Raw genomic sequence first — 26,055 nt, 5'->3', positions numbered from 1 at the left:
GGACTAGCATTTCAAGTACAATTTCAGGCTATGTTAATGACTACCATTCAGAATATTAATAAAATGTCAGTTAAGTTCACGTGATGTCTATCCTGAGTGCTTAAGCAATACATGTAGGTAGAACTGATCTCTGTATAGATTTGTTTCATGAAATAGCAACAAACGTGCATTTATGTCATTTAAGACCTAGGAATATAATAACATTTTGAAATGTATCCAAGGGTTTTAAAGTAAAGTATTCTGAAAATGTACCTATTGAAAAACAGAAATTACCCATGACAGTGAAAATTCAGACAAAATTTACGTGACCTGCAGCTCAATAATGTTGAACACATGAAGGAGCTGGACTGCATAATGTTTACTTTTCTAGAAGAAAGAAAAACGGATGCTATATTTTCCATTCTCAGTAGACAAAGATTTTATTTCAGTCAGTGAACCTTAATAATGATCCAAACTGAGAATATAGCAATTAGGACTGTAAAAGGCAAAATACTTCCAGAAGAATTGGAGAGTATGTGCCTTCTCATCAGAAGATTCATATTAGAAGATTCTCCAAGCACAGGTCAATTAAAGTATTTCATGTGAAAGTTTTCATCTCGCCCATCCACACTTAATTCATGAGCACCTTAGAACACCTGTGAGATTATGGAAGAAATAGGTCTGAAAGTGATTACTGACCTCTCTATTTTCACTGAATATTCTTGATAGAAATACTGTTACTATATCTGTTTTAGGGGTAAGTCATGTATGTATATATGTATCACCACAATTTTACAAGAACAGGTTTGAAATCAAATACTCCGAAATCAGGAAACATTGGACTTGAGACTGCTGTGCAGCTTCATGCTGCCCTGCACAGGTACACTCTGAGTCCCTGGATCTCAAACTGTCTTTCCAGAAAGCCTCTGCGCGCTCAGTGCTCACAGCACAAGCTGCTCACTGATGAGCGTGTTACGAAGTTCCCACATGATACTTTATGCTCATTCTTCGAGGTGTAGTTCTGTGCCCTCTTTGCTGTGCTCCATTCAAACCCTTACCAGTGTAACTTTTTTCAGGACCTTTCTTTTTTTCCTTGGCTATTCGTCACTATCTGATGTAAAAGTTTTATAAGATTTAACAGCCCCTTCAGATGAAGGAAAATATGTCTTCTACATAAATTTTTATTTTTAGAAAGCTGTCCGACTGCTGATAGCAAAAAGTCCAACTCTGTTAAAACAGCTGTTCCACAGTCGCTTTGGATCTTGAACCTGAAGTCCACGAGCATTAGTTTTTAGATAAAAACAGGTCGCAATAATATGTGTTCACTCTGCGGCCCTTCTCTTAAGTACAAATTGAGACAAATACCTAATGTGTAGAGTTTCAGAACATGTGCTTCAGAAAAAAACAGGGTGTGTTAACCCTAATAAGAATTGAGCCCTGGAAAACCGTTTAACTAAAACAATTCCTTTCCTGGTTCTTCTTACAGACCAGACCTCAGAATGCTTTGATTTGCTTTTACTCATTGGAAGGTCCTACGAGTCCAAGGTATTAGCACAGATCTCAGCATCTTAGGCAGCCAGAAACAATTTCAGAGCAGCTTTGTTGTCTTCTTCTGTTAGAAAAGATCCAGCTAACGTATGAACAGTCAAAACTCAGATTTCCTCTTCTGCGGTCCTATGAGGATGCACTTTCTCCCATTTCAGTGGGTGCTCTGTGTTCCTTCAAGTGCAGAGGCTGAAATTCTATTTGGCCTTTTAGTAAAAGTCACGTGTCAACAGAGGAGGAGGTTTTGTCTATACCTCAAGACCTCGTGTAAGGGTTAGCCCTTGTCTCATTTGAGTTTGACAACTGTCATAAAACTGTGCTATGTCGATGGCCAAAAAAACCAGTAAAGCTTAAAACTTTTCTAATAAAACTACCCTGAAGTATTAGACTGAACACGTGTCTTCTGAAAGTGCTCTTCACTTTGTGATAGCAGAGGCAAGAAACAGAATGAATGCACAAAAGAGGGAGGATAAGATAAAAGTGGCAACGAGTTTTACTCCTGTTAGAGCAATATTCTCCTGGTGCTTCAACAGAGTGAAGGGAATGAGAGGAAATGATCTCGGACGAGTTCGAACAAGACCTATTAGTATCTATCACTTCAGAGAACAACCCCACAATGATATAAGAAACTCGCACCCTGCAGCTGAGTGAGTGCCTGGGGGGTAAATCCTGCACACCAGCCACACGGGACCATACACATATTAAGACCTTGGGCTACACCCCCTTCTTGGGCGTTGGAAAGCAAACGCAATTCTTACAGGCAGAAGAAGTGAACTTCCTCTCCGTGCCCTGGCTGGCAGCCAGAGCTACAGCCCTTCCAGCCAGCAGGCCACCAGAGGGAATGCTTACAAAGCTGCATCAGGGTCTCTTTCCTCCTGTATCATCCCAGCTACATAGGAAAAGGGCAAAATCAAACTCTGGAAAAGCATTGGAGACAAAACATTGCAGTGCACAAACCCATGTACTTTAACGTCCCTGGCAATATCAGATGAAAAATAGTATACAATGTATAATGTTCAACCAAGTTTTCATTAGGAATGCAATGCTATTGCAAAGTTGCAATTTTGCCAAAGTAATGAGCATATAAAAAATTTTCTATCGTATTTTCAAACGTTCATTATAAAGCCCTTCCTTAACAACCCAATAACTGAAGTCTGCATATACAGCCAAGTTATCAGACCTACAAATTTGGAAAGACCTCCAGTGCTAGTCTACTTAACTGGATGCATTCCAGCATCTTTTCAGCCAACTGGCATTTGCTCCCAAATTTACAGCTGGCAAAAAACCTCCTTAAACATTTCCAGTTCCTCAATAGAACTGTTTAATGTCTACCTTTAACACACCAACCACCTGACTTCAGACACAACACTCAGCAGCTCTGACCGCAGGGCGCAGAGTTATAAAATTTACAGCTTCTTGAATTCGAAAACCACAGACTCTGTGGCTGGAATCTGCCAGATCTATTCTGAAGAAAAAGAACTGTGGCTTTTGCTGAGGGCACAAAATGTTAAAACAATGGCTAAATTGAATTCTCCTGAGTAAAGAACCTTTTCCTTTTGCTGCTAATTTTTATTTCAAAGCTAAACCAATACATTTTCTAAACTAGCTGTGCATCTGCTCCTTTGTTAGAGATTTTTTTTTTCCCCCATGGCTATCCTAAGTTTCCAATACAATACTCCATTTTGCAGGTCAAATTCTTAAAGAGTCTATCAACATAGCTTTGTTAGGACTGACTCTGTGCTTTTCTTGTGTTTTTTTATTGTAAAATGTGTATGTGAAGTTACTTGCAACACACTGATTTAAAAGAGATTAATTTACACAAGATAAACTCCTCTCTCTTCCATAATAGTCCGTCCCATGTATAGGAAAACATATTAATGGCTGGCATGTAACAAGCTGAAAAAATGACTCATTAGCTCTGGAAGGACTAACAGACATCTACGAATCACTTACAGAGGGAAGCTGAGCTTAGAGAAAAAGGCAGGTAAAGGAAAAGCTACTCTTTACCCATCTGTGCTTCAGGTATTTTCATCGTTACTCATTCTGCATGCGCATAGTTTACAGAATGGGCATGAGCCCAAACTTTGAACCCCAGCATCCATGGTAGCTTTGATCCGAGTCTTCAGATTGCATCTGCATTTCCTGGGTCACTCCCACGTTTGTAAGTCTTTGATAATTTCTTCAGGTGCATGTAACAGAGTTAAGCTCTCTGCAATGGGCCATCAATTACACCAGTAAGGGCAGTGGGGAAGTCTTGTCTGTGTGGGAGCCTGACTCTGTTATGCCTGCAAGACCTGCAGTTTTCATCCACTCTGAATCTACCTGCTGTTTAATAAATATTGTAACGTCCAACATCCTAAGCCAGATTCTGATGTCTCTGTTCAATCAAGATTAATTCCATTGACTTCTATCAATTTATTCTGGTTTCAGTAGGATAAATCTAAGCATGTGGCATAAGACGCTGGCGGAAAGCTGTTTAAAACAAGTTTTACAACAGGACCATTGTCTTGAATGGGCAGTTATTGGATGGGATCCTTGACAGGGGCTAACACCAGGAGCTTCAAAGGAAAGTGAGAGAACACCTGTTTGGAAAGCACCAGCACAGGAAGAATTATCCATTGCTTACTTAAGCCAAACCTTAAAACAAAAGGGGTTTTATCTCGTCAATACTTCTAAAGTCACTTTAAACACAATCTTAACTAAAAGCTTATGACAAACTATTGTTTTTCAAGAAAGTCCACTAAGGTCATTAGAAAGAAAAAAAAAAAGGTATCCTTGAAAGGTCCTGTATGATCTCATTTCTACTTCAGCTGTTTCAAATTTATCTTCTGTTGTTATTGTGTCTCCATTTTTTTAGTGTTCACATGCTAAATGTACAACCTTCAGGGATACTGTCCAGCTAATCTCTCCTCACTAAAGGAGAACCCTTTTGTGCCTTGTATTGAATCCACATCTGTATCTCATAAGCACATCTTAGCTCTCTTTAGCTTACTTTCTCTTTAGGGGAAATCAGTACAAATTTATCATCTAGTAGCTAATAATAAATGTAATGCTTTATAACTGCAACTTGGCTTTCTCCCAGTGGCAGCTAGATCATCAGTAAAGTCATTCCACCTGGCCTCCTTTCTCTTTTTTCCCCTATTGATAAAGAGGAAGTGATTTACTGGTTTTAATTAGACGTATTCCTGCCTCGAAGCTCCATTCACCTTCTCTTCCTGTGAATGCCTGCCTCTTTGCAAAGCATCCTTTCCATCTGTGACTTATTGCTGTCAAAATAAGCTCTTTTTTCACAAAGATTTCACAATTTCTTGATTCAATATTTCACCAAGTTTGAGGTAAACTTCAGTGAGGACACTGATCCTATCTTGTCCTGAAAAACTTCACCATGCTTTCGCAAATCGGCTTTGTGTTCTCAAATGAGTCAATTCTTATACGTTTATTGATAGAACGGAAAACCAAATTATTAAACTCTCATGTTTTTACGTTAGTTTATCAATCCCTGGTCATGAAATGTTTTTCATGCTCACATAACAGTTCAGTTTCTTTTGGGGCGACTGAGTATTTCAACAAATGGGCATCACGAGTGAACATTCTATGAGTTCTGTGTGGCTGGAGCCCTGTGACGGCAATGTGCCCTGTGCTCTGCCAGCCCCTTCTGGAAAGCATTTTCAGCAGTTACTGGCACCCACTGGCGGCCCTTGTTTCCAAAGCTAGATAAATGAATGATGAATTTACTGTTTGTTTCTCCTCAAGTTAAATATTTTTCAGTTAATGGAAGAACACTGACAAGGTGTTTAAATTGAAAGTGCTGACCTTAGATTACCTATGACCAACTGACAGATAAATGAGCTGAATATATTCCACTACATTTTAAAAAAAGCAGCATGTTTTCATTTAAGATGAGACAATTATGCTACAGAAACCATATTTTAAAAACCTGGTATTAATTTCTGATCCTAGATTATCATTTAACTATCATATTTCTACCACTTTGACCTTTGTCTGTTATTTCATCTCGCCTGAGTCTGACCGCTTTGGGAACTGCCTGCTGAATCCCTGAATATTTTGCATTTCAGCTTTTATTGGTTTTTACAAACCCACAATCACCAAAGTATCAATAACACTAACTGCAACTTCATAAGGATACAGATACACAAATTCTGAAGGGCACTGGTTTATCTCCTTTGCCTTCCCTCCATCTGTGAAATTAATTCTTGAACAATCCAGAAAGGGTTCTGATGGATTCTAAAATCTCATCATGCATTTACACTTCCAGTAGTTGTGCTCAGGAAATCCTAGGCCTACACATTTAATTCCACATTCTTCTCCCAATCTCCTCCTCCTCCTCCAAAAATATTTGGCTACTATAGTTTGTATTTTTTCTCCCACAACATTGTTAAATTACAGATTCGCTGCCCTTTGTCTTCTTTGGGATGACTCGTTCCCATAATTACATACATATAATATATATAAATATATATGTGTGTGTTTATTTTTTTGTGAAATTCCATGGTAAATAAGAAAAGCACTTCATCAGTCTTTTTGTTGTCTCTTATGCATTTTTGAATAGTCCTTAGGACTGCAAAGTCTGATTAAATGACACATGCTCAGCTGAACTATCGAAAAAACATGATAGAAACACAGATGCCTAGGAACATCCTGTACAGGAAGATATAAATGCAAAACATTTTGTAGAACCACAAGGCTGAACTTGTGATAAGCAAGACAACAGGGAATTTTAAGATTTTTTTTCTTATTTGGGTTTCATCCTTCTCTCTTAATACATGCTTCAGATGTCTCTTTCAAGAAAATATTTTGGAGGAGTGCATTTCAAAGGAAGTGATTGCCTTGAGCACAGACTTGCCAGACCTGTCTGGACCTGGAGCGCGCTGGTCCCATCCTCTCCGGTGAGCGTTGCTCAGAGGACGTGCACAACGCCGACTTTCTGGATGTGTGCAGGCTGATTTGCGTTCAGAAACCCAGTCAAAAACCTGGACCCTTTGAATCACCACACAAATGTCTAGCAAAACTATGACTGCAAAATTACACAGGCACAAGATGTCTTAATCTGTCTTTCAGATCATAGTGGAATGGCAATAAATATGCCTACAAAACCCTATATTTTCTGCCCACCTGAATAATAAAAGTTCCTGTATTTATGCACGCAATTTATTCAGTTTCTCAATACCTGCAGTGTGCATTTTTACAAGGGCTTGCAGTGAATTCTTCTGGAATAAAAAAAAACCACCTAATTTAGAAAATAAGTTTTAAATTTCTTTTGAATACAACCTAATTAAAAAATGAAGAAAAAAATTTCTAAGCATTACAGGAAGAAGTTGAGGTCCAAACCCTGAAAAGTCTTAATATTACTGAAAATCAACTCAATTGGATAAAAAAATTTCTAGCAGGACCTTTTTTTTTTTTTATGCTTCTTTGAAAATTGCAGATGAACTAGAAATAAAAACAAAGCTACAATGTAGTATGCTTAAACATTCCTTTTTTCAGCCTTCTGTCAGTTTCTGGTATTTATAGTTGAAGTAGGATTTGTTTCATTATTACTGCTCTAAACAGATCTTCAGTAGTATGTGTATATTCTCATAAAAGCATATTTCTTTAGTTTACATTGGCATTTTTGCTGCTTAGAGTTATTGGTGAATTATAAATAATGCAGATCTCTGAACAGACAAAATTCTGCATTTTTTTCAGAATTCAGCTTGTTGAATGTTGCTTAAATTATTGAAAAGGAACAAAATCTTAGTTACAGCTCATAGATAGATGTAATTGGGGACTACGTAACTGTAACATTTTCAGTCGTTAGAATCCCTTGTTACCAACGCCAGTGGTGTAGGTATTTCAATAAAAATACAAGGGAAGTTTAAATAAGCTCTCATAGGAGCAATAGCCTCCAGTTAAATGTTAAATCTTAATAAAACTGTTTAGCATAATTTGATAGGATGAAAATAGAAGTGCTATTTAGCATTAAATTTTTTTTCTTTAATCTTTATTCTGCAGAGTATGCACACGATATGCAGCCAAATAAGTCATCTTGCAGGCAATTTATTATTCATACTTTAGCTCTATAATAATACAGTTCAATCTACTTTGTATTAGGACAAATAAGATTCCTGAGAGTTCAGCTTAACATTTCATGGTATTTATAAGTGTGCTGGTTTCTTTGGTGTAAGGCTATTTTGGAGATGATCTGCAGACAGGGAAGCACGTCTGTAACTTGTAGACCAAACCTTTCCTTGGACTAAAGCACCCCTGTTAATGGACATACCCAAAATGAAAATTCTTCAACTGAGAAAAAATGTTTTAAAAAGGCATTGCAAATTGTGGTAGCAATTTGTGAACATACATGCCCTTAGCCTATGTCAGACTGTCCCATCTAAAACACGTTCATCCTAAAGTACTTTGTCACGTGGTCATGGTCCATGAACTTCAGTGGATCTTAAAGATACGTGTAAGTACCTTAGTCAGTCAGTACGAATAGCAGTAAGGCTCCTCAGTACTCCAAATAAAAACTTTACTGAACAGTTGTGAAAGTTTAGATAATCCTTGAAGAATGTATTTCACGTCACAGTCTACACTTAACTGTGTTTCTTAGTGTAACAAAGCAAAGCTGTGTCAGGGAGACAGGATGCAGCATTCTCAGCCCACTGCTCCGTGCTACACAATGGGCAAAGAACCGCAGGTTGCTGCCTCGGGAGCGGGTACAGCACTCGCTCTCGTGCTCCCCAAGCGCACGTTTAAGAGAGAGCTGACCGGAGAACTGCTGGGAGGAGTGTGGAGGAACTGAATCCCTTCTGGGGAGGGCTCCTTCCTTCTCACAGGGAAGGATTCATCAACACAGGCATCACAGATGAGTTACAAAGCCAAGGATTTGCTAGAGCTTTCTAACAGAGCAGGCAAAGTAATGTAGCTAACAGGGAGTAAAGACTTTGGCGATTCATCCAGAAATTGACCCTTAGATGTTCTTACGCATTTTAAAAGAAAATCTAGTAAAGTAACCTAATGCAGAAAGAGGTTTTGCTTAGAACTGGACATATTAGTGGCCAAGTTCAAAATTGCAACACTGTAACAAACCATATAGGTACCATATTTATTTTCTATGAAATACTGTTTCGACACCAGATATCTGGCAGACAGAGTAGGTGATACGAATTTGATCGGGAGATAAACATGTATAAACTTCATTATTTTAGATGCTATCACCAATAAAAGTGAATCAACAGAAATTACACAGGAGCCTATGTATGGTACTTGTGTCCCAAGGTAGATGTAAAAATGGGTACGTGTGCCTGCACTTTGAGAAGCATTATTTGAAAGTGTTACCATTAAGCCTTGCCACAATGTTAGATTTAATTTTTACATCACTGAATTTTATTGTATACCATTTATGGGGTGTGTTTATTATCTCTATTACCATTGTGCAGCAACTGAGAAATGACGCTATGGGGTGTGTTTTATGCACCTTCCTCTATACTGAATTTGTGACAGTTTACTAAACTTCAGACCTTGATAAACTGGTGAAAGGCCTTTCAGTCTAGCATGACCACACAATTAAGTCTGAATACTATCGTGACTCAACGCTATTCTTTAATCTCGCTGAGAGCTACAGTGCAGAGCTAAAGCTGTCGTTACTAATTCTGTAATAGACATCAAGGGAAGAATAAACAGAAGAAAGCTTACTTCAAAGACCAGCGTCTCATTAGTCGGTCCTGCTGCATATAGACTCTCGGGATGGTTAAAAGAGCGTTGATAATCAAAAACTGTTCCAGCAAAAGAGAACTTTCCTGGCCAGTCAATTGTCCAGTCTCCTGTTAGGTAATACTTTTTGCTGAGGTTGCGCACTGCAAGGTAGCTGGTGGAGATCTGCATTTCCTGGAGCTGTATACTGCGTGCTCCTGCTGGAACAGTGACCACGGCATAGTAGTCTGAAATGAAAGAAGCAAAGTTTTTGCAGTTCTTGTGCAGATAGCAGTGTCTTACCATTTTTGAGCCAATTTGAAATTTTTGGAGTTTACAAGATACTGAAGACAGCTGTTCCCATCCCCCAAAGTTACTCCATTTTCCAAGGAGAAGCCACTTCTGATTTTAAACCCCCTATGCAGCCTGTAATCAGAGTAACTCAGAGGTATTTCAATTCCTGGAATTTTTCTTTGTGATTAAAGACAAGAAAAAGCAAGTTCACCTTAGAAAAATGCAGAACAGACTAATGGTGGTTTCACTGTAATTGTTTTACCATGTTTTCTCTGTAGTTCCCTACAGTGGCTGGAAGGTACTACTTCCATCATGGACAAGGTTTTTGAGGTGAGATGCCCTGGGATGCAGAGGGCTTCCACAAAGCCCTGCGTACCACTGGGATCTCCCTGCTGTGAGCTATTGCACTTGGAGCACATACAAATCTCACCCATTCTGCAGTCAGATGAGACACCGCTGACATCTCCAACAGGAACTGCACACAGCTCATTTCGTGAGTAGTCAGTTTAGATTATTTTTCTAGCACTGTATCTCTGTATTACTATATCCTAAATAATTTCCTGGCCTACAGTACTCTAGTATTGACATGTCTTATAATCAATAATAAACAGATCCACAAAATACTCCCATGGGTAAAGAAATATTACCTGCTTTTTATGCCTGAGAAACTGAGGCATAGTGAGATTACTTCACAAGAAGCCTGTGACAGTCCACTAAAGAAAAGTCCACCTCCCAGTGACTGGATCATCCATTGAATCAACTGGACAGCTTCCAGTCAACTTAATTTGAAAACGGACATGGAAATTCTGTCATTTTTGGCATTATGCTGAGTATGGCTTTTTATATCTTCTACAGTCCCATTCCAGTCAGAGCTGTTGACAGCTATTTTTTCACTTGCCTGAATCCTAAAATCTCTTTTTAGAGGAAATTCACATGTAAAGGGAAAATGTGGCTTAAGAAACAAGAGGAATGCTTGTAAATTAACTAACCAAGACTTACGCTCATAGCTTTCTTGTTACCAAGAAACAGGAGAAATGTGAACTCTCCTCTCACTCTCCCTGTGATTTTCAGTTCACATCTGGACTTCTAGCCACTGCCCTAATGAGCAAGGAGTCATATATATTACATGGGGCTACAGCAGAGCAATGAGTTGATGATCATGTGGAACAGCTTTCCTTACCATTAGCTTTGTGCTGGATCAAGTATTGGCCTTTAAAGAACTTGCATGTTGAATTATCTCCTTTACAAACTCCACAGGCATCCAGTACAGCTTTGGAACCAAGTCCGCGATCACACCCTACTTGCTGCAACCAAAAGGCACAAGTGAAAGACTTAGACACAAGGGAATTTGAACAAACAGCTGGATTTTCCATAAAGGAGTCAATTGCCCACTTAAAAAAAAAATAGACATGAGGATTGTAAGAAATTTAATTTTATCTTACTTCACATATTCCATCAATGCAAACGTCATATTTATTTGGAGAACACAGGGTTCCATCCTTCACTTTGCTGGACATTGCAAAGAAAAAGTCAAAGTCTTCAGCTGTGCAGTACAACTTACATCTATCTTCCTCTGGGGGAAAAGAAAAAAACAAAACCAAAAACAAGACAAGAAAGTATTAGCAGACCTGCAGCATAGTTTAGGAAAAAAAAAAAAAAAAAGGATCCTGCTATTGTTCCTTCCTGCATCCAATGCATCCAAGACGACAAGCTACAAGGATTAATTGTGTGTGGTGACATATTAGGACTTCAAAATAGGCAGAAATATAGCCAAATACAGTAGCTTATACTATGCTGTTTTGGAAGAACGCGTGTGTTTGTCCACACATAGAATTAAGAATTCACCAGTGCGAAAACATGCACATTGCATTAGCTCTGCTGATGCAGCCCCAATTTCAGTTCCGCTGGTTCACACTGTCAAATTTCTTTTTTTTTATTAAGAGAAATGGGAGACTGTAATAATTTTATTTAATTTTTAGTTAAAATTTGAAAATGATATCAAATGGCACAAATGATCAGTTCGGCTGAAAGCTAGGATTGGGGCCAGGTTTTACTCTAACAAAAGCGCTTTTCCTCTAACTATCTCAGTCATTGTCAATCAAATTTCTTCATACCATCATACACAGATGGCATGTTATGGTTATAAAGCATAATTAATTCTACATAAAAACAAACAGTCATGCAGTTGTAAATATTGCAACAATTGCTGAAATACACAATTTTAATACAATTAGTAATTGCAAAAAATAAAACAGCGTAACAAAATTTTGAAGAAAGAACATGAAATGGGATTCAAAATAGTATCCTTTTATTCTTAAATAAGCAGCTGGATTTTCAATAGTACTTTCTACAGAGGAAAGGCATCTGTAACAATTTTGAAAGCCGGATCATGTTTTCAGGACTATAAATGTAGATCTTGGGGGGACCTTGAAAAGCAGCTAAGAGAGTAAGGAGAGGCATTTTCAAGCTCGGCGTCACATGGAGACATTTTGCTTTTGAAAATTATGCCCTTTGTCCCTAATTTTAAGCTCCTATTTCTTTTACTAAACGCAGCCCCTACCTTTAAAACCAATGTAGGCTACCTTAATTTCTGTTAAAGTTGTATTTTTCTCCCTATTATACAACATCCGTTGTTACACGCTGTGAAACTATATTTCTTCTGTCCTCAGTTCACAATGGCTGTTGGGACACAGGTTTCTAAATACTCATGAAAATGTCTGCAAAGTCCTTTGAAAAAATATAATCAGGCTATGAATGAAAGTTACATGTATGTGTATATATATAATTATACACTTACTATCATCAAAAGTTAATCTGTACAGGTCCTAAACAAAGCAGCTACAATGTGACATAAGGCAGCCATTTTTCTTCAAGCAGTAGCAATTTCAGCTACAAACTGCTTTCGAACTGCAGAAAACATCTGCTGTATCTGATAAAAATGAATATCGATTCAAAATATTTCTGAAATTAAGATGTGTAAAGTAAAAATAAACTTTGCTTGTACAAAAGACAAGAAATAGTTATCGAGACCTGAACTTTATAAAGATCTCTTAGTGAAAGATGACTTTAAAAAAATTATGCCAGTACATTGTTTGCTTTTCCAATTCTCATGGGACTATACCAGCAGAAAAGTCAAAAGGTTGATTTATTGTTACGTTTCGAAATCTGAGAACATTCCAAAGGAAGGAAGATTCTGGTAGTGTTATTGTGGGAGCTCACATTTCCCATGCTGAAAAATCCATGGAAATTGTTTTGTTTTTACACTAGCAGATATGTAATATAAAATGAAAGAGAGGGGTAGCAACGGCCAGGGAGTCATGCTAAGGACAAAGATTTGAATTCACAACCCAAATCAATTCTGCATGTTCATGCAGGCAGTAGTGCATGGGAGACCGGATTCAACTATGCTAGAAAGCAAACACTTCTTAAATAAGCCAACTGAATTTCTGTTTGCTTACATCAAGGTGATATTTGCCCAAAGAATATGGATGAATTACATCTTATAGCCTGCTTCCTGCAATTGCCTCTGTCCATCAGAGCTGTGGTATAATTACCTTCCACTTTAGTATATGGCTTCCATTTGTAGTACCATCCCCGGAAGGGTTTGCTGTTGTATTCTGCACACTGCTGGGCTCGGAAGTCCAAGCTATTTGCTGGACATGGCTGATTATTACAAAGTTGATAAATACGACTGGAGCCTTGGCAGAATTTGCCGCCATACTGTGGCCTAAAAAAAAAAAGAAAAAAAATTTTGCAAAAGCTGCTTTTGTGTGATTGGCATGTTACATTTGTATTAACGGAGAAAAGGAGAGGATGTATTGTCTTAGGAGATCAGTATTTCTTATACGGGCCATTGATTTTCATGGTTCCTAAAACCAAGCAAAGCAATTGCTGTGATTTATCTACTTGGATCACTGCAAACTCAGCAAAGATGCAACCATCTAGAGGTGAGTCATGTTTTCACTAATTTAAATTTATAGGGCTATTTTGTATTGGCTGGTTTCAATCTTGTTACATAGCTATTTTGACTCTGCTGTAACCCAGGAATGAACATGTGCAAAGAATTACCTATCACAATAAGAGTTAATAAAGGATAACATAATACTGATCAAACATAAACAGAATGAATAATTACATGTGGTTGTTCATTTGTTTTGTAAATTGTTTTGAAAAAATGTGCTTTTAAACAGCTAAAGGGAATGAGGACCATGCATAGTTGTCCTGCTTCAGGAGAACGCTGGAAAATCATGGATAACTTTAAACATGTCACATCCACTTCAGCAAACCTTACCTGGGCATTTCCCATAATTTTGGACGGAATGAATAGAGCCTATTCTATTACTTTGCTAGTATCTTACGTTCCCAGAGTAATACTTTCTAACTATTTGGTCTGTGCAGATGATTGTAAAACAATGTAAAATGTAAGACTTGCTCTTTTTAAAGTGACTGAGAGGTCTCACGAGCTGCTGAGAAATGTGTTCACTCGCTTTTGTATTCCTTATGGATCTGCACAGGAATTCACTGATGTTATTTTTGCAGTTTCACAATGCTCAGATACACATCTGCAAGTACTGAGCCAAGCCTTCAAAACACCAAATTCTAAGAACTGCTTGTTGTATTATACCATTTCTTGCATCAAGTGAAAGGAAATGTAACAATGCTGCACTTGCATACATTCATATAATGATTTTTAAAAAATAGGGAACGTACATCCTGGGAAGACAAGCCATGAACAGCTTGCCCCTATAACACACACATTAAGGAAAAAAATCAGAATAATATAAAAGATATAGAAGAATAATAATATATTAACTAGCAATAATAATAAGATAGTCGCAACAAGTATAATTGGAGTTGTTTGTTTAAATCCCTAAGCACTATGTTATAACTCTTCCCCATAGCAAGTATCCCATGCAGCTCCTCTTTACGTGCATCTGACTGGAATAATACGGAGACAGCTTGGTGCAACATGGATGAGAAAGTCCAGGTGCTTTTCCTGTTTGCTTTATTATAAATTTTAACCCTTGTCTAACCCTCCAACCAAGCTGGGGCTTGGTTTTTGTGTTTTGAATCAGCTTTGAGTGTACACAATATCTGGCCTTTCCAGAATTCTGGGCTACAAAACAGTCTTTCAGAGGAAGAGGTGGAAACCCACCTGCTGCTCTACTTTAAACTGGGATAAAACACCTGAAAAATGTGCTGTGGAAAGGGAATATGATTTCCTGTGACATTTCTTGAGGTCTCCTGCTAGCTACATTGACACCGGGTGTAACCGCGAAGGTCTTAAAGTCACATTTTCTGTCCTAGTTGGGGGCAATTCAGTCTGTGAAGGGCAGGGAGGGTATATAACATCAGTGAAGTCAGGGAGTATTTGTGTTGATTTTGTGCATTGGTGAGAGTTTGCTTTAAGGCAGCCAAACCGTTGGGTCCTTACTCAATTCTCTGCAGACTTTCTTTACAGCTTCAGCACATGTATGATTTTTGACCTCCTTCAGCCCCAGAGAACAAATCTGCTTTAGTGTAAGGAAAAGAAGCAACCTCCTTCCAAGTAAATGCCACCAAACAAGCCATATAATAGAATTATTTATGGGTAGATCGTGATTTCTAGCCACAGTCTTGCATTTGAGGATGGTATAAAATTCCACCAAACTAAGGGAGCACTGAAGGAGGCACTCTGCTTCCCAGCTCTGTTACAGCATTTTAATATTACAGTACACTCCCATTACTGAAACTGTTGGCCAGAGAATTACGGAAACTTCTCCTCCTTTGTTTTTTACCAACAAGATGTCAGTAAGAGTTAAGTAATACACAGGAAACTATATGTACAAAACCAAATTTATGAAAAAAGACTATTACCTACACTGAAAAAATCACACTTTTATTGGTGACGTTTATACCACCAGTAGGTTTTGGGTTGAGTGCCTGCAGAAGCTCTGTTAGTACAACTGCACTTACAATGGAATGCTTTGCTCAGAGAGTCTCCCAATATTTGTGTAGTTTACACTCTTCCTAATATAGATAGAACCTACATTTTTCCTCCGTCTGTGCACCCCCCCAGTGCTGGCATGTATAGGCAAAGATACCTGCAGGAATAGGTGCTGTTAGAGCTGAGGCCTTGCTGAGGATAATTGGAGAAGGGCGACATTTGGTAAGAAAGGCCGACAAAAAAACATCTAGAGAGTAATTTGTAAAAGGAGTGTAAAAGTGCAAAGATGTAAATACTCCACTTCATGTAAGACTCCAATATTAAAATGCTGCAAAAGTAGCTTAGATTAATTCTGCAGTACCCTTTTAAGAACAGACTTCATGAACTAGAATGGACTATATGAAAAGTAAAATGGATATTCACCGCAAGGCAACACAGAGAGTGAGAAATCCTGGAATTAATCTGATCAAGGAAAGTATTTTATGCATTACAAAGGGAATTAGACTCTGAAATTCTGGATCCCTAGTTTTTCATGTTTTCTAATCATTTACATTCAAGTGAGAACATCTCTACACATATTATGACCATATTGTGATAGTGTCACAAAGCTAGACTATTTTATTCTGTATGAATTTGAAAGGTCTACAAGGTCTTTCACAGTCTTCATTTTTAATTAGTATTTTAAATGGCATCATTACTGTGCATCAGTTTACAGCTGCATTGTCCGTAATCACTGTTATAGATATTGTACACAAAAAATTAAAAAGGCGTGTTCAAGCAATTTTGATTGAGTCTTTTGATTGCATACATGCCTAAAACTCCATTCTGCTCTGCGTGAACAATGCACTGTTGTGCAGTGGGTAGGATGCAGTCCCACAGATATGATTTAGGAATTAATTTAAATCTCTCGGGCACTCTTCAGGTTCTTTCCCAGCTAAACTATTAAATTAAGTAATCTATTTCGATCTTGGAAAAGTACCTCAATTGTAAATGTTGTCATGTATGAAAACCAGATCCATGAAATTACACTGTGACAATTTACAGAAACATAATGATTTTAGCAAATCTGCATAGTTCTGTGTTCTACAGATGACCTCCATAGGTGTTTGTTAGTATGAATTGGTACATAACTCCATGGTAATTCAGAAGCCATAGCTAGAGCTGTTTGGGTGTGGCCACAAGGTCTGTCTTAAAATTGTCAAGAGAGGGGGAACTGAATTGGTTGGATATTATTTGCAAGAGGAGAATTTCACATACAAACAGAGGTAACAAGATTTTCATAAGCAGCAGCCTGAATTTGTGTTCCTCACCTGTCTTTAAGCTTCTAGTAAGATGCGTCACTCTTAAAATCACTGGAAACCTAGGAGTCTCCCTTGATGGTTTGAAAAATAGACTACTTATTTAAAAACCTCATTTTAGATTCCAGTCAGTTCTTCAGAGATCCACACCCTGTGTCCTAATCTCTTACAGAAATACATTTTATTCTTCGTCATTCTTAAAATTTTGCTATACAAAATCATCTGTCAAGCTTTTGAACAAAATAAACATTAGCTCCTACACAAATCTTGATTAGGAAAAGTGAAATAAATATATTGCATATGAAATAATATACGTATATATACTGAACTCTATTAACATCTGAAATATATTTCAGAAGCTGAAAAAGAAAGGAATCATTATTCTTTGTTTATGCGTAGTTACAGAGGTGAATAATGAACAGTGACTAGGTTATAAATCGTTCCATGTGGTGTAAGACTAAAAATGGATAGTATCATTTTTCTAATGATTCCACATTTATACAAAAGTGCTGCGATGGGAAACACAGGTACCTGGATATTCGTACACCGTTGTGTGGATGGCTTATTTATAGTCCTGTCATTTCACCACTCTAACTCTGAGAGCGTTTTATAGTATCTTCTCTTTGCTTTAACTGAACTGTCACTAATATAATAAAATTAAATTTAGTATAAACATGATCCAGTTCTAGTGGCAAGTCTTACTTGGTTTCACCAAGTCTTGCATCAAGTCTTACTTTAATTAGAACAGACAGATCACTCTGAAAGCAAGTTTTAAATACATAGTGCTACAGTAACACCCGCCATGTTAAAGAGATGCTGTTTGAAGACCACTGGAAATCATTATCAGCTCTAACAGTGCACCAAACCGAAACATTTCAACTACTGGAGATTCTTCTGTCACACAGGGAGAGCAAGGGAAGGCTGATGACTAAACGCAAAGAACAATCTGCATGCATGCAAATTTATTAGGCAAAACAGGGATCAGAGTAGGAAGACTAAAATATATGTATGATGTGGAATTGAGACCCTGCATTCTCTAGCTAAATAGTTTAATAAACGATCCAAGTAATTTTATTTATCAAAATACACAGGGAAACAACAGAAAAGGCTGAGAAAAAGCTCTGCTATGGATCTGCAAAAATTGGCTTGACTGCGTGAGGGTAATAAAGACTATTTTAACTAACTCACATTTTCCTATAACGTAGTATATGAAGCGTGGATATTATTACTGCAGCACTGTATAGTAGGTGTGAGGCTTCTTTACAGCCTCATATAAACTGTGTCATATTTTCTCTGTTTTTTATTACTGCAGTTTAAATGCTGTTTTTATTGTCTGCAGTGAAGAATACATGTGTTTATGCCTGCTGAAGTTGTGTATGAAATAAAACAGTGAAATCCTTTTTTCTTGTAAGTTAAAGTGAATTGAGTACTTGGGAAAGATGCTGATCAGATAACATTTTACCTCTACCTTGAAATAGTATTGTAAGGAACAGTAGTATTTACAGTGATAAGACATTCACTAGAGGAAAATACCAGAAATGCTTCATGAGTTAGCATACAATCCTAGGGTTGAGCAACTTTATTCTGATCTGCGAAATGTGAATAATGCAAAGAATATGACAGACATACAAAGACATCTGTCTACAACCATTTTGATATCGACTTTAAACATTTTTGGTTTATTATCCTGGATAATATGATCTCATCGGAAGTCTTAATAGCTTTTAAGACCCTTTTCCCTTGCTCTTGGATTATTAGGGGTGAATATGTCTGTGTGGTGTTTCGTTACTTCTGCAGGTATTTGATAAACCGCAGTGAAACGAAATAAATTGATAAAGTTGGGCTGTGTAGATGTTCTCGTACTCTAGCAGTCTTCAGACAGCCACTACTTTCTAGTATCGGGACATATTTCTGTCTTTCAGCTACTGACTGGTCATATTGGACATGAAAGAAAGATCTCAGAAACATTTTCGTAAGTACTATTTCCCTACAGAAATGGACTCATTTTTTTGGTTCTAATAACATAAATAGTTAGTATAAAATTAATACCTTTTCACATCTATGTCTTACTTTGGATTATTGCAGTGTCTTTCTTGATATGTGACCCCACCTCCACAAGTGCGAGTACACTCTGACCACTCGGACCAGGCAGACCATTGGCCATTTACAGGCTTGGGTCCATGATCACCGTATTTGACACACTGACCTCTTCGACACCACTGCCAAAAGAATGCCAAAAAATATCCCATCAGAGTTAGCGGTACCTAGTAGATGCAAAAAAGAAAAAATCCACATTTAAAAGCTCCAGCGCTTAACCCTAATAAACATGAGGTTACCCACTGAACTCACGGAGATAGTTCACAGGACAATGACTCTGAAGTAGGACATTGATCCACACAATGGTATAGATAATTATGTCCTAAAATTTGTCCAAGTTCTGAGTTGAAGATCTCTGGGGTACAAATTTTCAAAACTGTTCTTTGGAGAGTATCTTTTTGGCTTACTCTTCCCAAAATATCCATGTTAATTTATGGTCCTATGCTGTCAGAATCTCAAAACTTCTAATGTAATTCAAAAATAGCCTGCTAAAATTCTGCTAAAATTTCTCCCTTTTATCATTCAATTATGAAATGCTGCACAAAGAGAAAAAGCAAAATAGAACGTTTGTTAGTAACTTGAAAATCAAAACAATATTATACTGTAAGAAACATTACAGCAAAAGAAAATATTTTGGGTAACTATAGATGAGTGTAAATTAGAAGGTTCACCTAAAACAAATAACCATGCTCTTTCCGTAGTGATCACTGATGATAACATGCATGGTGGCCTGAGTCTGTCTAGCAAATATTACGCCTTAAGGGATGTTTAGATGAGCGGAATTTGAGGCCTTGATCTACTTCTGTTATAGTTAATGGATTTTCTTAGTGATTTAGATTTGCCAGATATATGTTATTCTATAGCTCGTTGGGAGAGACATCACTCCCTCCCATCAGACAGGTGCCGCTGTGAGGACCAGTCCTGACTATGTATCGCAATGCAGTCTTTTACAGAGCAATCCGGAAGTCCATGATAGCAAACCTGGAGGGATGTGGATAAAACTGGTTTTGACAGGAGCTGGTATTTGACCCAGTATAGTCTAAAAACAAGTTAGAATGGCATTGTCCTATTTATAAGACAACTTACCATACTTATCCCACAAGCTGTTCCTTCTGCTGCTGGCATGAACTTTGTCTCACACCTATGACCCACTTTGTGACACCAGAGAGATTTGCATATATCCTGAAAAGAAAAAAGTACTCACTATAGTACTCATAATTGCCATTATTTCCTGGTGTTTAGAAAGAGTAACAAATGATACATGCCTTTGCTACCTTAAAAGCCATATAAATAAAAACTTTTCTGAATTTAGAAAACCCAGGTTTTAAGATTCATAGCACAGCCATATCCTGTATATTGCCTGGTTGTTTATGCACCATTTCCCTATATATTTTTAAAAAACATTCTGAGTGTGAGACTATAATAGAACAAAAACTGTGTTAAAAAGTTCAAGACTAAAATTTCATTGAGTTTACAGTGACTATAATAATGTGAAGAGACTGGGTTGTCTAAAACACAGGAGATATCTGGAAACAGTCTCTTCACAGTGCTGTTCACTCTCTCTTCTTTGTTTATTAGCTGTAGAAGAAACACAGCTGCCGTAACCTGATCAATGTGGTCAGTATAAAATCAAATCAAAATACTCCAGGATAATAAGAGGAGTAAAAGAAATGACAATACTTCTTTTCAGAATGAGCACTCCAGATTATTTAATAAACTGTCTTCCCTGAAGAGATCGGCAAGGAGCGTAGCAGTCACTAAAATAATGAGTTAACCTAAATTAATCCTCCGTCACAAAGTCAAGAGTCTAAGTTACATTTTTATTGTTCTAAAATAACCCTATAGATCTTTTCCAGACTTTGCTGTCAATGCATGAGTAAAACTAAACACAAGAAACTTTGGCCTTCTTACCCCACACCCCATGCAAGTTTTGATCAAAACTCTACTGGCTGCTAATTTCCCTTAGCACAGTAGGCAAGGGCTCATGGGTCTTACGCATTCAACTGCACTCCTTATGACTCCTGGAAAGAGCACATTTCTTTCTGAAACTCCCCTGGGATTTTGATATTTCTCAAAACAGGCCAGTACCTTCAAAGCAAATTGCCAAGCAAGATAAGGTAAAGAAATAGCCCAGGCCTCTGAAGAACACTGTATTACTTGTACTTATTTAGTGTACTGCAGTTCTTTAATGTAATTTTAAGTTTTCAAAAGTATATCAATAGGTACCTTTACAAAGCTGAGGTTGCACAGTTTTGCTTTCATTCCAAATTGCCATTTGCACTGGGTATCAGCATCATAGATCTGCCCTGGCAGTTTGTCAGGGTATTTATACTGTCCTGTTTGCTTAGGTTCATCAATCAGGCACGCAGCTTGAGCTGTACTATAATGAGAATGTATATTAATCATGACTATGATCTTTATATCAAAATATTTTAATTTGCAACAGACCAGCAAAAACACATAGTATGGTATACAGTACCTTTAACTAGCTTTAGAGGTATGCACTGAAATGAGAGTATCTGCCTGCAGGAGGCAAAAGATCTTGACATCTTGTTGGTAGCCTGACCTGCCAAGTTTTAAGGAAGCAGGAATTTCCAGGCTTTAGGACTGTTGTGACAACAAGAAAGAATGATGTCAAATTCTTTTCCTCCCACTATTCCTGTGTAACCAAGAGCAAGGTGGTCTAGTCTGCTTCTTTTTTCCCTTAAATGGATCCCCAAAATCAGGAATCAACAGGCGTACCGCCTCATTTCAGCATTCGCTTTGTGTGGACTGGCAACCAGAAGGCTCCTCTGGGTTGGCTGTGTCCAGCTTCAGACCCAAGGTACCCTACAGTCTACTTTTTTCCCTTTTTATATGTTTCAGAACCCATGTATACAGAAGGTTGCTCTACACTGGATTTATCATCCAAATGTAAGTCTCTTGGACCACATTGCGTGCTGGAGGGCCTATGTCACCTTCGAGTTTGCATTTTGCTTGAGTACTCACACTGTGTTGCATCACTGCAGCAGGAAAAATGTCACCACAATTCTGTCACCTCTCCTGGAAGCTACTCTAAAGATACTAACTTGGAATTCAAGGATCAGATACACAGAACTATCTAGGTACTTGACTCTCACTCTAAAGAATTACCATGTAAAATGGCTGTTTTGGATCTGGGTTCTTAGTACTACTTACACATGTTTTTAGTAATGATGTGTATCCTACCCATGTATGACAAAAAAAAAAATAAAAGGAAAGTTGTACAGCATTGCAATTCTGATGACATTAAACACAGACAAAAAAAACCCCATTTCATTTAAATGCATCACTGAGTAACGCCAACATGCTGGACATCTTTCTCTTTTTCCTTTTTTTTCCCCCCAGAAACAGTATATGACAAATTTAAAATGTCCTTACTCGTGACAAGAGCTAGATTAAGAGAGAAAATCCAGTGAGAAAGGCCACCAATGTTAATTTACATTTTGTAATGACTTTGGTACCACTGTGTCTGCCCTCTTTTGTGTTCACTTCCTACTAATTCTCTAATAAACTTGGCTGCTGACAGGAATGTCTGGGAAAGAATGATATGCCAGTCATTACTGCAGGATATTCATGGAGGGTGAAATTCCTTCTTTTGAAATGAGGCAGGGTAAAACCACTTCTGTGCCATACAACCTATACGCTTCATAAGTCCAAGTGTGTGGGCTCAAATAGTACATGAGTTTGAGTTCATTTTAAAAGAGGTGAATTTCACACATAAGTGATTTTTATGTCTGTTCAAGAGTTCAAGTCCAGTTACTAAAGATACATTCCCTGGCACCGGCCCAGATTTACATCTGACCTACCTGAGAAATTTGTTGAGATACTGCCTGCTGCATACTGACCAAGAAAACACTCCATTGTTTCCTGTGAGTGTGGGAGACATAATATTACCCTCAGCTTTTCTACAAGGATTTCCTTCTCCATCATGAATCATACCAAAGCTGAAAAGAGAACCAGGTGTGAGAGTGAAAATCTAGGTTAATCAGAAGCAAAAGACAATTTGGGGCAGAAGAAACACTTTCTGGGTAACAGCTCTATGCTTGAAGTCCACAGGGGATGTGGAATTCATCCCTTTCATTCGAAAGGGATGAAAACATATGCACCGTACAAATGACTATTAGTATGAAACAAGCTCCAAATAACAGCATTCAAATTTTATTGTCATCATACCCTTGTGTGATGAGAAGAAGATAGCCAGGTTTCAAGGAAGACCCATACTGGTGATGCACAGGAGCTCTGCAATGTGAGATAATGGCAAGACACTGGCACATAAGTACCAGAGCTGCAGTCTGTGTCAGAAGTTTTACAGTTAATAATTTCTCTTTCCTTACATGTTTTGTGGTGAGATGGATGGAAGTAGTGGACCTTACATTCATAGAATATGTACGGTAGAATCATAGAATAGTTTGGGTTGGAAGGCACCTTTAAAGGTCATCTAGTCCAACCTCCCCTGCAATGGGCAGGGACATCTTCAACTAGATCAGGTTGCTCAGAGCCCCATCCAGTCTGACCTGGAATGTTTCCAGGGATGGGGCATCTACCACCTCTCTGGGAAACCTGGGCCAGTGTTTCACCACCCTCACTGTAAAAAAATTCTTCCTTATATCTGGTCTAAATCTACTCTCTTTTAATTTAAAGCCATTACCCTTTGTCCTGTCGCAAGAGGCCCTGCTCAAAAGTCCCTCCCCATCTTTCCTATAGGCCCCCTTTAAGTACTGAAAGGCCACAACAAGGTCTCCCCAGAGCCTTCTCTTCTCCAGGCTGAACAACCCCAACTCTCTCAGCCTGTCCTCACAGGAGAGGTGCTCCAGCCCTCAGATCATTTATTTACTTGTACCTGCCTATAATTCTATCAGCTTAAAACACACATGCAGTATGAGCCTTTCTTTGCCTAGTGATAATGCCTGTTAAGATGAATGGTGTGGAGATCAGAATCCAGGGAAATATCAGTGTTACACAGCTGTAAGAATATGACATAACTGTTCTCCTAATAGGAGGGAAGAACAACATAGCTGCATTCAATCTGTAGCAAAAGAAGTGGCATTGAATGACTACAATACAAAGTATGAATATAAAAACATGATTCTTTTCCTAATTTTGGCCACTAACTTGCTATATTATCTCAGGCAAATCACGTTCTTTTCCTCACCTTTGTTATACACAGTCACTTATTTTGTCTAGACTGTAACCTCTTTAAGCAGAAATACTGCCTTTTTTGGGTGCTCTGCTCAGTCTGCAGCATCACGAGGCCCTGCTTTCACTAGGAGTGGTGTTAGGATAATATAAGGAATAACAAGCAATAATAAAAGCCACATTAAAAAAGATAAGTTATATGGAGCTTATGGTTATATTAAAGCTAATTTTCAGATTTTTTCCTTTCACTGTTTTATATTTACTCATTGTAGAGGACATCTGTGAATATCAATGTGTTTTGAATAGAAATTTCACAATCTGTTACTTCAACATTGTAGTACATTGGTGACTTTATGAATGTAATCTGTGCACGTGCAGGGAATATCTGATCTACTAAACTCGATCCTCTACTGTTATAAATCATCACAGGATCATCAGAATTACTGCATATGTTGCCACCAGCTGAGGCTCCAAACGTGCTAAAATATATGGCCCTTTCTATAAATGGACAAAGAAAGTCCCAACTGAACTAGTATTTTAGAATCCTTTATAAAATACTAACTTTGTTCACATGCATTGCAGCCAAAGAATCCACATTATATATACCCACTGACACAATGGGCTCTGAACTCCCAAAGGAACTGTTAAGCTTTCAGGAGAAAACAAGAGAAAACCATAAAAAGGTATAACAAATGAAGCTACTCAGCAGATCACAGAGAGTGATCTATACAGCATAAAGTATTCTCCTCCTATCAAATCCTTAGGTTAATCCTTAGCACCTCCAAGGCTCTCACAGGTTTTTCTTATTCCAGCAATCTCTGTAACACAGAGACCGCATTCTGTTGTCTTACATCACATACGAGGTAGTCTCAGGAACATGAACAAATGATAATAAAGACATTTTGTATCTGGCGCACATTTTTTCCAGGAGGTAAGATGTATTTTTATTAGACAGGAGTATGGAAGTACACCAAAGAAAGGATGAATAATATGAGAATCAACGGCAGTGGTGGAAAAGAAAAAAAACCCCAACACTAAAAAATTTCCAAGCATAATCTCACAAAGCAAATAAAATAAACAGGAAGGAAGGACATTAAGAGACTAAAGGGGATAATTAAAAAAAAAAAAAGCTGTGGTCCTGATTCTCTCCTAATACCAATCAAAGGGCATCAAAAATGTACGGAGGTCAGTGAAACTGTATTGGGGTGGCAGGAGGATCAAACAATATATGTTTTACATATTTGGTCCCATTCAAAACGTTGGCACAATTCCCACGGGCTTCACTAGTAGCTGGATTATTCTTTAATTCCTTGTTTCCCTTCAGATGTACAGAAACCTCTGAGAGGGTCACTCATGTAGACATTAGGTCATAGTATATACTGTAGAGCATATTTACACAATGAAAACTAAATAGTCCTGATTCAGTCATGCAGAATCAGAAGGATTCATGCCTTGACCAAACAGCAGAGTACAGTACCACTGCTTTTCAAAGATATTCTGTGCAGTAATGTTGCTGCATAAAATAAAGATCCTATGCCCATGTTTTATCTGACCTTCCATTTCAGGTTTGTACCACATAGAGGAACTGTGCTTTTATACTGCCAGTGGTTAGACAGACTCCAGCCTATGTTAAAACTGAAAAGCAAAACCATGCAAAAAGTTGTGAAAAGTTATTTGGGAAAACAACAGGATAGCAAAACCAAATCATCTTTAGATTTAATTCAACAATTCAGAGAATAGCTGAAGCTCTATGGAAGATTATTACTTATTTTGTTTGAAAGATGGCAGATTCTTAGGAAAATTACAGTCCCATTACCAGAGAAATCAAATGGAAATCCAATGGATATAGATACAGAAAGGCAGAAACCACCACAAAGGTTGCTTTTAGCCAAATCACACATTAAATAATAGAACAAAGAAGGACAGGTTGAATGCAATGAATGGCTCCCAGATCCTATGAAACACCAAGTCTTCTGGGAAACAGACCTGTAAGAGACTGAGAGAGATCAGTTCTCCATCCTGTAAACGGCAGTGTTCTTCCTCTTTTCGGAGCAACCACAGTGATACTAA

The 26,055-nt window shown here is 37.9% G+C and overlaps 1 protein-coding gene across 3 annotated transcripts in view; it reads right to left on the bottom strand.

Moving 5' to 3' along the window:
• The window catches only part of ADAMTS18 (ADAM metallopeptidase with thrombospondin type 1 motif 18), a 79,246-nt gene that overhangs the window by 18,176 nt on the left and 35,015 nt on the right, over positions 1-26,055 (bottom strand). For all 3 annotated transcript variants that reach the window (XM_074582875.1, XM_074582872.1, XM_074582874.1), the window contains 8 exons: positions 22,656-22,793; positions 21,055-21,208; positions 19,915-20,010; positions 18,802-18,950; positions 13,062-13,234; positions 10,950-11,080; positions 10,688-10,811; positions 9,217-9,461 (listed from right to left, as the gene is read on the bottom strand). In XM_074582875.1, the coding sequence (XP_074438976.1) occupies positions 9,217-9,461; positions 10,688-10,811; positions 10,950-11,080; positions 13,062-13,234; positions 18,802-18,950; positions 19,915-20,010; positions 21,055-21,208; positions 22,656-22,793 (1,210 nt within the window). The remainder of the gene's footprint in view (positions 1-9,216; positions 9,462-10,687; positions 10,812-10,949; positions 11,081-13,061; positions 13,235-18,801; positions 18,951-19,914; positions 20,011-21,054; positions 21,209-22,655; positions 22,794-26,055) is intronic.

This window comes from Larus michahellis, chromosome 4 (assembly GCF_964199755.1).
Source record: "Larus michahellis chromosome 4, bLarMic1.1, whole genome shotgun sequence".
Classification (NCBI taxonomy): domain Eukaryota; kingdom Metazoa; phylum Chordata; class Aves; order Charadriiformes; family Laridae; genus Larus; species Larus michahellis.
Note: the sequence above shows the minus strand (reverse complement) of the source record. Positions and strands in the feature narration are given on the sequence as shown.